We start from the raw sequence: 14,186 nt of genomic DNA, 5'->3' as shown, positions 1-14,186 counted from the left end.
GGAAGATGCTAGTAGCTCCGAAGTATCTGAATGTTCAAAATAATGGATGTTGTGAAGCAAACCCAAGGACACCAGTGTGGTTTTCCTCCTGTATGTCCTGCTTGAACACTTGGAACAGATTATTATTTGGATGGGTCCAGACATTTCTGAAGTAGAATAGAGGTTAATGGGGTGGAAAAACTGTTGTCATGCCTGAATACCTTTTTCTTCGGAGAGTATTAAACTGTATATAGCACTCGTAGACCAATGAACTGGTTTAACTAGAACACATATTTTCTTGCCTATAAATGTTGAAAGGTGTAGTTGGTTCTGTGGCAGGAAAGAAACTTCTAAGAACTTTGGATTTGCTGTTTTCAGGGTGACTTGGTAAAGGCTGGCTGAAGAACCTTAGAGTAGTAGAGACTCTACTGCATGCTATTTCAGTTTCTCTTTTGTGAAGTGAGCACTTGGCTCATTTGTTGCTACTGAGCCCTGACTGTACATGAAATTATTGCTAGGCACATTTTCCTGCATAGTCTAGTGGCTGAGTAGAATGCCAGCCTAGTGGTCAGTGTTAGAGGGCTGAGGCCTGCGTGCAAGAGGAGCATGAGCAAGACCTCCATAGGAGAATGAACATCAAACGTGATTGGGAAAGTAGGGGGAGGTGGGGTGACAAAGCGAGGACTGGGGACACAGAGAGGCACAGACACATGAAGCCAAGGACACCAAACAAGGGTGGGGCTTTCGTCCAGAGTGCAATGCCAGAGAGCGCAGTGCTGGCCTCCCTGTATTTGGGTTTTATTCTCTTGAGGATGAGAAAAGAGGAAGCTAGGTTACCAGTGCCTGTCATGAGTAGGACAGAAATATAGAATTAGTAGTTTGATGCATCAGCACCAGGTGCTTGCTAGCAGGTTGAAGTTTTATTAGAGAGAAATCATACTTCTGGATCACATTTAAAAAGGCAAGAGGTACTATAGTTGCAAAGTCCTTGAAGAAAGTCCCAGGTTCTGGCATGGTCACCTTTTGGCATGTTCAGTCTGCATATGCAGTGTTCTGTGGCTGTCCCAGTTTAATGACTCCTTAGGCCAAATTCAGTTTCTAGTATGGGGGACAGAGTATCCTGATTTGCTTTGCACTAACACAGCACACCTGGCAGCTAGTGCCTCCTGACAGACAAGCTTGAGGAAGGCTGCTGACGGCCAGTTAGCAGGAAGCTTTCAGCTGAGACAGGGCGGGAGGTCCCAATATCAGAACTTTTTGCATATTTATAGTGACAGGAAGACATCCGTGTAAGAGGCCAGCAAAGGAGGAGGGACAGTGTGACACCACCTGAGATCTACATTTACCGCTCATAGCCCACTCATTCTTTTGCTTCTTCGTGTAGTCTAATGGTCCTTTCTCTCCCTCTTCAGCCTGTTCCAGGTCAAGAGTATCATCCTTAGATCAGCAAATTCTTTCTTTTTCCCCTTATTTCTTTTGAGTGTTTTCTTAACTCTGAGTCCTGGCTGTTCCCTGTGGTTCAGATGAATCACAAATTTATGTCTGGCTTAGATTTGTGTATCAAGATCCAGACTCATAAATTTTATATCAGTGTGTCAGTTACATCTCCATGTAATGTTTCCAGTCCAGCATCTTACCAAACAAAATTCTTGGAACGCATGTCCATCTCCAAGTTTTTAGCTTCCTTAACGTCAACAAATGATATCTCCAACCACCCACATGCTGAACCCAGGAAAATGAACCCGCCTTTTAATTTCCCAGCACTCAGCCCAGATTGGCTTGATACCCCAGAGGGTTTGTCTTCCTAGGTTTCTTTTCTTCCTTGCTCGTGCCCTGGTGTGAGTGCTAACATATTTCACTTGACCAGAAACTCAGCTTCCTGACCACACCTCCTTTTGGCAGGCTATTTATTGGAGCAATGACAACTTACTAGCTGCTGAACCCCTGTGAAGTCACAGTGCAGCAAAACCCTTGTCAACCGGTGACATAGCTTTAAGCGTGGCCAGCCTTGTATCTCATCTTGTTTTCTCATTTAATTTCTTCTAGTGGTTTTTGAGAAAAACTCCTAGTATTATTGTCTCATAAAATATTGTTTATTTGAAAGATGGGGAATCTTGTATAAAGTTAAAACTGTGGAGCTGGAGATTGGAGCACATCCATTTAGAGCTTTTGCTGCTTTTGTAGGGTACTAGGATTCAGGGCCTGTAACTTTAGCTCCAAGGGTGTTGATGGCCTCTTCTAGCCTTTGAGGATATCTGAATGCAAAGGACACATACACGCACACACACATACACAAACACACACACACAAATCATGTTCTAACATGGCAAAGTTAAAACAAATATGAATGTCTTAATAACACCCAGAGCTCAGTGTTACTTTGAAGTTTATTTATTTAGCTTTGCTTGTCCTACAATGTCCTATAATTTGGATTTTTCAGATTACAACTCAGTGGCTATTATTCAATTGGTTGATGATATCCTTTCAGTAAGCACTCAAATCTAGGTGTGGTTAGATTTGCGTTGGGTTTATTCTGTGAAGGAGCATGTTAACTCCCACCAGGAGGAACATACTTTCTAGTAGAATCTTTCTATGACCTGTGTAAAGCAAGTGCTGACTAATAGGCATCACTTACTACAGTGTCTTTATTCACTACATTTTAAGCTAAAGAGATGACCACAGAGTACCCCCATGCTCAGTTGTTTTCTTAGTTTTATTATATAGTTAAAGATTTACGGACGTTTGGTGTCCTTCCATTGTAGATATCATTTGACAAATGACCAAACTGTGTCATTTGAGAGGTGGGAGTCTGTTGATGTCTCTGCAGATTATCCCACTCATTTGATTTTTAGGTCGTGATGCTGGACCCCTGGGATGCACTGTCAAGATTGTTATGTGCAGGAGTGTATTATTACTTATTATTTATCCCAAGCACAAACTCAAATCCTCACAATTAGAATTTGTTGAATAAGAGATTAATGTTCAAGCGTGATTTAATGAAGGGCTGGACTGTAGGGGAGGGCTTGTAATTTTTGTAGTTGTTTGTTGGTTGAGAACTTGAAGAAAGGGCAGAATCACAGGTGACACTTGTTTGTTTTCTCATCATCAGCAGAAATAATGACACATTCCAATGAATTCCAATGATTGTAGAGGGGTTTGAATTCCACTGAGTCTTTAAAGGACTGCGTTAGCCATGGCAATGAGAGTAAAGGCCCCATGGCCATTGAAGGCCTACTGTCTTCTCTGAAGGCTTCATTGTCACTGAGATCTGCTGATTGCAAGGCAACTGTGTTACTGTTGCCAGGGGTTTCCAGGTGATTGGCCTCTTATCCAAAGAATTGAAAATTTTCATCGGAGCAGAGCAATAGTACAGGCTAAAGATACTGTCCCAACTGACTGTGGACCATGTGAATGCTGATGCTCACGAGCCCCAAATATTGTTAGGGAATTCCTTTTAAGGACTTGAAGAGGAAAGGAGGACTTTCCTACTAACCAGATGTAATTCGAGTGGTTCTCTATTTCAATTGATAGATTAGGTCAGAAAGTGATTTTTTTTTTCTATTTCACGTGTCTTTCTACATATGTCTGATTTTAATCATTGGTATGAGGCAGAAAATTGTAATCAAAAGGATTTCCCTGCTAGAGGCCACCGTTTATCCTTATTGCCTGTGGTGGTTTCAGTAGGTTTGTCTGCCATAGATTCGTGTATTTGAATGCTTGGCCATAGGGAGCGGCTCTATGAGGAGATGTGGCCTTATTGGAGGAGGTGTGACCATACTGGAGGAAGTGCATCACTGTGTAGGTACTGTGTTTAGGCTCTCCTAAGTGTGGATGGTAGTCTTCCCTGGCTGCCTGTGGAAGACAGTATCTCCTTCTATTGCCTTCAGATCAAGTTGGCTCCTCCAGCACATGTCTACCTGCATGAAGCCTTGCTTCCCACCACAATGATAATGGAGTAAACCTCTGAAAGTATGAGCCAGCTCCAATGAAATGTTTGCCTTCATCGAAGTTTTCATGGTTACAGTGCCTCGTTCACAGCAGTAAAACCCTAAGACACTGCACATGCACCCAAAACAAGTTCAGGCCAGGTTGGTCCTTCTCGTCTTTGAACTCAGTTGTGTTGTGGGATATACCTGAATGGAGACTATCTGAATTTGATTGCTATTGGGATAAGGGACACATACTGTTGTCAAGGATGGGAGGAGGTGAAGTCCATTGCTGGTGGAGGTTAAAGGTGCTGATGTTTCTAGGTGCATTGCTTGGAGAGGGCTGTGTATCTATAGTCCATTCAGATGAAGAATCTAGGCTGCCAGGTGCACTATTGTAAGCCTAGGATGTGTATAACCCTCAACCAAATGAGGAGCCCTAGAGCACTAAACTATCCTCTATACTTGCCTTGTTCAAACAAGCCTCTAAAATATTTTATTAACTGATCCCAGTTTCAGAATAGTACAAGACTGATCAGCTTAACACTGTGGAAATGTACACAGTTCTGTGTTCTGTTGTAATCATTATTTATATTCAAAATGTCCATTGTTTTGTGTATGAGGAGTTTGGATGTTTGCTAAAACATTTCAAATTATGAGTTATGCTATAGTAGCAACATATTTTTAAATAGGTAGTAGTTAGTGATTGAATGTACTCTTTGCTCACTGTATTAAATCCTCAGATTTTATAATCTTAGTCACATCCTAGTAAATAGACTTTATACTGTTATTTTATGAACTGTAGATTTTACTTAAAAAATAAATTAATTTAACAAGAATTAGTATGAGTCTCTTTCCACTTCTATCTACATCGTTTGATATATATTAGGGCAAGTGGCTCCTTGAAATTCTAACTATTTAATTTTTAAATTCTCTCTTCGAGTAAGTATGGAACTTAGCATTGTCAGGATATTCCAGAAAACAGTGGTTAAGTATTTTTGAGGCAGATTCTCATTCATGTATGAATAAAAAAGTCAAATGACTTTAATATTTTAAATTTTTAAAAATTATTTATTTATTTTTATTTCATGTGCATTGATGTTTTGCCTAAATGGATATCTGTGTGAGGGTATCTGATCCTTTGGACCTGGAATTATAGATAGCTTGGAACTGCCATTTGAGTGCTAAGAATTGAAACCAGATCCTCAAGAAGAGTGTCCCCTGAGCCATCTCTCCAGCCTCCAATATTTTAAGTGTTAATACTTGATACTGAATATTTGAACAAGTTTTAAATACACTTGTTAGTAAATGAACTCTAATTAGGATAGTTTTCCTAATTGTTTTATATAACTTTTTCCCAAATTTATAAACTCAGCCCAACACTGCTCTGAACACGCTGCAGCTCCCTGTCCTAGCTCCTAATGCCTCCTCAGTACCAGTCCAGCAAATAAAAGCCATGCATCTGGCTTCCCAGGCAACTGTTTTCCTCAGCACTTTCTTCTGATACAAGATCATAACGGATGAGAGAGACACACTATATTAAATTTCCCAGCTATATTAAATTTCTTTTAGGTATCCTGCTTTAATTTCCGTGATATTTTCCAGATACAATTTCTTCTAGATGTTAGCACCTGAACACTGTTTTCCAAGATAATATTTGCAATTTTGTTTCATTGTACTAAGTTATCCTATTAATTTGCAGCAGCTGACAGAATGGAAGACCTCTGCCTTGCCTTTGAGAACCACTCCTCTTGATGGAAATTCTCTCTGTGCGCCATCTTTTGAAATCAGAACCTGTGCTTTGATCAAAGTAGGGAGTTTCTCTTTAGAGGTTGTAAAGAAAAATAAAGGAATGGATGGATGGATAAAATGAAAAAAGCAGTAGGTGGTTGCTTCTTGTTTAAAAATTCTGCACTTCAGGCTTCACTCTCACAAGAGAATTAAGAGAATTTTGTATCTACGCGTGTAGGGGGACACACGGAATTGTAGACACAATTTCTGAGGTTAGAGGTTTGGATCTGTGGTAAGAATCTGTTAGAAGATAGCTCCAACTTCAGCATGACTCTGCCTGGCTACCTAGTATCCCCAGGTCTCTGTTGAATGGAGTTCTCTCAATACCTATTTCTGCAGCTCTGCCTTGTGTTGCATTTGGCAACTCATTCACCTTTGTTGCTAATTCTGGTTGTGTATGGAGAAAAATGGCTCCATGTGTAACATATAGCAAGTAGAAGCAAAGCTGGCAATATCTCCAAAAGAATGGCAGTACTAACACAAGTTAAGGCATATTTTTATCACCATGTTATTTATCTGAATTAATGTTTCCACTGGCAATCAAACCTTGATTGCCTTTTATTCATTAGCTTGTGATTTAATTAATATAACTTGTTAAAGGAGAATCCTCAATGTTTTTCTGTAAACATCTCTGATTTATTGATTCAATTTGAATTTTGTGTTTATTTAAATCATGGTTTGAATTGCATGTTTTAAGCTCTCCTAAAGTAGTTTATGAACTACAAGATAATTAGAAAATATGACATTATTTTTAAAGGATAGATAGCATTTTAATTTGATACCCCTAAGAAGTGATATACATGCATGGCTAGGAGCATAGAATTTTGAGCACTTCGGATAATAAAAATAAAGTTTTAATATATATATTTATATATTACTAAACATAGATTGGCCATATATTATAATATATATATTTATATATTACTAAACATAGATTGGCCATATATTATAATATATATTAAACATATATTGTACATATATATGTATTGAAATTAGAACATTAGAAAATTTCATATTATTATTGCCAAAGACCTTTTATAGAATGGTTGAGCCTGTGATATAACATTTTTTACAGGACTTTGGAACTTAAGTACTCAGCAGTTTGCGAGTGTCCAGACTTGTAGAAAAAATCTAATTAAGAAAGAAGAAAGTCACAGTGACTCAGACTAAAGAACAATTTGATGATCAATATGATTTTTCATGGGAAATTTGTGAAGCCATTAGAGAAGAGAGAGATGCTGATTAGTGCTTTGTGCTTCGGTTATTAAAGGATTGTAAGTGTTTTGCAGTGCATCTGTTTGGTGTAAAAAGGTTAATTAACAAAGCATTCTACAAATTCTAAAACTTTCATGAAAGGAAAACTTATCATTGTTGCATAAAAATCAGAAAGACTTTACCTTTAATCTGCAGTATACATATACATGTAAAACAAACAAACAAAATCCAAAAAGCCCCCACCCCCCCAAACAAAAGGAAAACAGAAATAGTGAAGCAACTGAAGAGATGGCTTGAGAAATTGTGAAGCCAAACATAAATGAAGATGTTGAAAGCTTTATAAAAGTTTTGGTGTCTCTGAAAATTTTAGAAATAAGTTTTCAACCTTATTTTATATTTATCTGGCATTAATGAAGGGCAAAATCTCCATGACTCAACAACATCTGTAGTCATTCTATAAAGTATACTCTGTGTCTGGAAGGTTCTAGATACTGGACACACACCAAGGAATGAAGCAGTCTCTTTATATCTGGAAGTTAAATTCTAAAGACAGTTTTAGTTGCATATGACATAATATGTACAACATCAGTTTCAGCAACAACTGAGATGACGATAGTCCCCTGAAGCCACTAGCTGAGTCTTGGAGTGAAGACTCAGAAGATAAGAGTGCAGGCTCTTCCAGAAGACCTGAGGTAGATTCCCAGCACCCAGATGGTGGCTCACAACCATCCGTAGCTCCAGCAGCTTTGATGTCTATCTCTGGTTTCCTTAGGCATCACGTACAGACCTGATGAACAGGCTTATATGCAGATAAAACAAACAGGCTTATTCAACCAAATAAAAATTTAAAACCAGCCAACAAACCAACCAGCCCACTAACCCACCAACCAATCACCTTGACATCTTAATACTTGAAGTTTCAGTTCTTGGAATTGCAGAATTATTATTCCATGAAGCTGGTTCTTGTATTCATAGAAGGTAAATTCAGAAGAAATTTTTTTTATCACCATAGAATGATGTAGAATGATCTTTGAGCGTGCTCACATGGATTCTGACTGTGCCAGTCACTGTTCTGTTGCTGAGAAGACACACTATGATCAAGGCAACTCTTATAAAACAAATGGCATTTAATTGGGGGCCTTGTTTACAGATTCAGAGTTTGTCCATAGTTATCATCAGGGTGAGGGCATGGTGGCATGTGTGGCACTGGTGCAGTATCTGAGAACTACATTCTGATCCATATGCAGGGAGAGAGAGGGAGAGGGACAGGGTTAGTGGGAGGGGAAGAGGGGGAAGGGGAGAGGGAGAAAAGGGAGAGGGGGAGGGGGAAGGGAGAGGGAAAGAGGGAAAGGAAGAAGGGGAGAAGGAAAGGGAGAGGGAGTGAGCACCTGGGACTGACTGGGCTTTTGAAACTTCACAGTGCACTCCCAGTTATACACTTTCTCCAACAAGGCCACACCTCTTGATGCTTCTACTCCAAACAATTCCAGTTCCTGATTACTAAACGTTCAAATATAGGAGCCCATGAGGGCCATTCTTATTTCTACCTCACTGAGTTGCATCCCAGGAGTAAGTTAACTCAAGCCTTTGCTCTTTGCTTTCAGATATGCTAATTGTCAGTCTTGTTTCATAGTCTGAGGGTATGTTTGAAGCATGAGCTCCAGAATTCATTTCCTGGTACAGGAATTAGATGAATTTGATGCTTCTCAGGGGAAATAGACAGCTGTGTGGGAAGATGTTGGAGTGTGTGTGTGTGTGTGTGTGTGTGTGTGTGTGTGTGAGGAGAGAGAGAGAGAGAGAGAGAGAGAGAGAGAGAGAGAGAGAGAGAGAGAGAGAGAGAGAGAGAGAGAGAGAGAGAGAGAGAGAGAGAGAGAGAATGTTTTATGGGTGAGAGGAAAATGTCTGTAAGTGAGGGGAAAATTCCAAGGCGTTCCTGGAAACAGTCACTGTCCCCTGTGGGAGCCACTGATGAGCTCAGCTGGGCTGAGAAGTCTGTGCAGATGTCAGTTCTGATGATGGCAGCCTCAAGCCCTGCCAAAGGCTCCCTTAGTCCTGTAGCACAAAGTGAAGCTCACAGGCTCTGAAGCCAGCTGAAAAGTCAAGATGATGCATTCAGGAAAGGAGGTCGCTGAAGAGAAACGCCTGAAGTCTTTCTTCTTAGCTGAGACAAGGGCGATGCATCACAAGTCTTGGCTTCCAGGAGAAAGTCTGCACAAGGTGGAGCCTTGTAACAGGATGTCCATATCCCATTGCCGTCACCAGGATTATCGGAGTTTCATTGGGCTCATGGAGAAACACCACCTGGCAGTGGAATTGTGACGAGGACTTTGGCTGCTGGATTTCCCTTCTGGGTCAGGCAGTTTTTTGAACAGCATGTTAGTTAGATATTGTGATTTTCATTTTTATTTATTTATTTTAAAGGCATTAGCATTCATATTTCAGACACAGGATTTTCTGGGTCACATGAACTCTTCATTTGGATTCTTCTGAATATTTCTGGTAGCAATCAAAATTATAATAAGAAACTATAAGATTAGCAAAACCAAATACTGATATCATAGAGATGACAGAAGGAAGAAATAGGAACTGCCATTGATGCTATGGGAAAGGGAAATTGATTTCTGCTATAAGGAATAAAATTTGAATTTTCATTAAAAATAATATTCACAGTTCTATACGTGTTTTTACCTTGTATCTATATTTTTTTAGGAATTTGTTATTCCCACATTTAAAATTATTGGGAAAGTATATAAGAATATCCACTATATCACTGTAGAAACAGAAAATTGTGAATAAACTAAATGCCTATCAGTTGAACACTAGTATGTATATATATATGATGTATCATACACCAACATTTTCTATGTGGTTTTCTGCACTCTGCATGTGTATATGTATTTGTCAATTTATGCGACGTAAATGTACCTATCTAATCAATGTATAAATATGAAAGGTCTCTAGACCAGAGAGTGTATCTGAACAGTGATGAATGCTGGCTTCAGAACAAAGGAGCTGGGTGGCTGAAGAGTCATGTTATGATGGTTTGGTTTTCTTTAAATTTTTTTTGTATTTTTGAATTTTCATATCTCCTTTAAAACATTTTAATGAACAAGGCAACCAGAGGAAATATTCCACCAGGCATATTAAATGTTGAAAATAAAGCAATCAAGAGGACTGGAATATATAGTTATTTCTTTGATGTTTGTAGTTGACTGAATAAAACATTATCCCCATAGTGTAATCTTACTTTTGATTAGAGCTGACACACACGCAGAAAGTGTTTAAAAGAACCGTCCGCTTTGGTTATGTCTTTTGTAATTTGTAATAGTATATTCATCAAGTTTTTGATCATATAACATAAAACACAACTGGGTCTAATGCAGTTATTCAGAGGCTCTTATTTTAAAAATGCAAAAGATGGTGTGGTGTGCTGTGTGTGTGTGTGTGTGTGTGTGTGTGTGTGTGTGTGTGCAGGTGAGTGCTGTCCAGAGAGAAAAGTAGGGAGGGAAGCTGAGAAGCAAGCCTCTGTCCATGGGATTAACACTGTACATGCAAAATTTCATAGAATAGAAATGTTAGGGAGCATAATTAGAACCAAAACTGCCCTAGAGTTCTGTAACATCACTTTCCTCTCTTCTTTGGTTTCCTGCAGGGTGAATGGGAAGCTGGTGGCTCTAAAGGTCATCAGGCTGCAGGAGGAGGAGGGCACACCCTTCACGGCCATCAGGGAAGGTAGGCATGCCAGTTTTCTCCCTTTGATTCTGTAGTTATGCGCTGCTAATAGCACAGTAAGCATTCTGCATCTCCAGACACGCCAAGCATGGCGGTTACATGGTTAAATGCCTCATGTTGTAATATCCTCGCTCCCCCCATTATTTTTTCTAAGAGTTCTCTTATAATGTAGTAAATGTTTTTTTTTGTTTTTTTTTTTTTTTTTTTTTTTTTTTTTTTTTTGCATAAGGCTTTAGTCTTACGAAATGAAGTTGATCTGTCTTTTGCCTTGTTCACTCATGCATAGGAGGGTTTCACTTCTTAATGAGAACCATCCTATTAGTGGAAATTTTACAGTTCGCTGCCATAACACTTAGGATTAGTAACTTCACTTCTACATCATTTAAAAATGCAAATTATCTTTCTCTAAGACGTAAGTTCATCTCCCATCAAGTAGACTAGTGCGAGGTCTTGTTCTGATCCAAATGATGTATTGGAGATTTATCACTTAATTTTTGAAGGTATTGATGAATTAAGTACATTCTGTTATCATCTGGATTGGTTGTTATTTGATGATGATGACGAAGATAACAATGATGATTCGATATTCTTCCATCTTCTCTTCCTCTTTCTCTTTTAGCTAGGGTTTCTATTGCTGTGATAAAATACCATGAACAAAGGCAACTTGGGAGAGGAAACGGTTTATTTTTCTTACACTTCCATATCACAGTTCATCCATCTAAGGGGTTCGACACAGAACTCAAGCAGGGTAGGAATATGGAGGCAGGAATTGATGCAAAAGCCATGGAGAAATGCTGCTTACTTGATCCCCAAGGCTGGCGCACCCTGCTTTCTTTTCCCTCCCCCTACCACCTGCCAACCACCAACAGGCTGGGCCCTCCCACATTCAATCATCCATCAAGAAAATGTACCACAGGCTTGCCCACAGGCCAGTCTGGTAGGGGCATTTTTCTCAATTTAGTATCCCTCTTCCAGATTGACTCTAGCATGTGTCAGGTTGTCATAGAACTAGCCAGGACACTCTCACTGAACTCTTATTTATTTCTACTTTCTCATCTCATTCTTCCTTTCTATTTGACTTTCATTATTACCCTTTAAATGAAGCTTCTTAGAAAGTTTATCTACTGTCTTTGTCCTAAACTAAACACATACTTTTCTGGGTTCTGTTGTCTAACTTTTTAGCAGATTGCATGTGATTGAGAGAATCTTTTCTGCTTGGCTTTTCTCTTTATCTTGTGCTGACCATTGAGTTTGTACAGTCTAAGGAGAGAAAAAAAAAAACTTTTTTTGCTCTGATAAACACTCATTCCTGAGGAATTTCATTCATTTCCTAAGTATAAATAGCAGTTGGAAACTATTGAATTCTGTACATGTGCTTGTTTAGCTGAGTCCTTGTCTACATGCCCATTCCATGCATCCATCAACCATCTTGCGATTTACCCTCGAATTCAACAATCTCTGAGGAGAATAAGATATCACAACCAAGTACAGCTGGTATAACAAATTGCCTAAAATACAAATTTAATTCTGGTTAATCACATCCCGTGCAGTATTCTCTTTATACAAGTAATGGTAATGCCCAGTGTTACCTACCCAAATTAGCCAAAGGTAGTTCTGTTGGGTAAACCTCTAAAAGCTGGCTTGGCTCTGTGCATAGTTGATACACATCTCTTCACTGTAGACCAGGCGTCATCAGCTCTTCCTTTTATTGTTGCAGTGACTCTTATATTATACTCTCTAGTTTGCCATTCTTATTGTCTCTATTTTGAAGCTATCATAACATGAAAGTGCAAGCCATGTTTTATTAATGCCCCCTTTAACACCCTGGACCAAGGACGCTGACTCCGTTTCTTTTCCATTGTTCTGTAGTGTCTCATCTCAGGGCCCTCACATGCATTCTGCCTTGAGGGCTTTTCATTGGCTGCTTTTAGATACCAGCTATAAACTCAAGTGTTCTCTTCTCAGAGGAATTTCCTTTGGCCATTCTGTCTAAAATAGCAGCTAACTCTTTTCTCACCCACCTTTATGCAGCTCCCCATGCCATTAACCCTGATCATTTCCATTACAGTTCTTACTGGAAGGCGACGTATTCCCCCGACTCTGTTCATATGTAGAGTTTTAATGAAGTTAGTGACCTTGCCTGACACCGTCCCTGCAACAGCTTACAGAATGACTTGTAGAGCATCATTAAGCTAGAGTCAGTAAATAAGATGGAGTATTCGATACAGATGGTGCTCATGAGGAATCTGTCATCCAGGTGGCAGGCAGAAGATTGAAATAATAAGTCAAAGAATAATATGCCATGTCGTAGAAATGCCAGATCATTTCAGAAGCATTGTGAATCCTCAGGAAGGTTCTCCACTAGTGAAGTGTGCTAAGATATCAGCTGGACCTACAGCTAGAAATAAGGTGATAAGCTGATGACGGGATGGAGAAGTTACTGTCTAGACAGATAGAGAAAATGAGCAGATGTAGACACTCAGTGTCTTTGCCCAGAGTAAAGAGTAGGGATGATTTTCATAAGGTGGTTTCAATTAGTGTCTAGTCATGTGACAATCAGTGGGTTTTGCTCCATAGGAGTGTTTTCTTTGTGCATTTTGAGTTCTGAGTTCATGAGATATCTATTTGAAAATACCTAACGGTTTGGGGATGGAGCTCAGCTGTTGAATATGAACAGCATATTTTAGCAAAATCCTAAGATTTTGAGTTTTATTGTATTAAATTGAGAACAGAGGTATACTTAGCTGACTATTCTGGAAGATGAACATCTTAAATATAAGCTTATATGGCTAATATGGCTTATAGATGGGTGTCTTGTCACTTTGTCTCTGAGTTATTATTCTGTCCCTGTCTGTATACAGATGTCTTCTTTCTATAAGGACACTGCTCAGACTGAGTTAGAGCCTACCCCAATGACCTCATTTTAACTTCTGTTCATACACACAGCCAGCTACACACTAAGGGTTTGGGCTACAGCATACAAAATTTTTTGACGGGAAAAGGCATAGTTCAGCCCATCATACCATTTCATAGTTTAGGACCCTGGAAACCTTGCAGAAGGTAGGGGTCGGATCATGTCATTGGTTATGATGATCTATAAAATGCTGGAGCACCTGAGGTACAGGAGGATGACACCAGAGGCCAGAGAAAGGCTAGGAGCAGAAGTAAGAGGAAAGATCAATGTCTTTGAGGCCAAGAACATTCCGTGCAAATCAGAGGTTGACTGCTAGCGAAGGCAGTCTTTACTGAGTGGCCTTGGGGTCTAGGATTCTGGGTTTTAACTGTGTGGACAACATGGAACTACCTTAGCAGGCTGCCAGGCCTCTAGGACACAGTACTTCAGATGATATATTGCCCAATCAGATGATGTATGATTGTTAGTGCCTCATAGTGTTGGAAGCTGATAGTGCAATGTCAAGGTATTACGAGTCTCTTCCTTACAGCCGTGAGAGAGGATCTTTCAAGGATTCCTTCTTGGCTTATAGATGGGTGTCTTGTCACTTTGTCTCTGAGTTATTATTCTGTCCCTGTCTGTATACAGAT

At 39.5% G+C, this 14,186-nt stretch overlaps 1 protein-coding gene across 10 annotated transcripts in view; it reads left to right on the top strand.

Annotated features, from left to right (window-relative positions):
* Window positions 1-14,186, top strand: part of Cdk14 (cyclin dependent kinase 14) — a 596,871-nt gene that overhangs the window by 169,450 nt on the left and 413,235 nt on the right. For all 10 annotated transcript variants that reach the window (XM_031379952.1, XM_031379953.1, XM_031379950.1 and 7 more), the window contains one exon: window positions 10,564-10,643. In XM_031379952.1, coding sequence (XP_031235812.1) covers window positions 10,564-10,643 — 80 coding nt within the window. The remainder of the gene's footprint in view (window positions 1-10,563; window positions 10,644-14,186) is intronic.

The sequence above is a fragment of the Mastomys coucha genome, unplaced genomic scaffold, assembly GCF_008632895.1.
Source record: "Mastomys coucha isolate ucsf_1 unplaced genomic scaffold, UCSF_Mcou_1 pScaffold19, whole genome shotgun sequence".
NCBI lineage: Eukaryota > Metazoa > Chordata > Mammalia > Rodentia > Muridae > Mastomys > Mastomys coucha.
The sequence above is the reverse complement of the archived record's forward strand: the minus strand, read 5'-3'. Positions and strand labels throughout refer to the sequence as shown.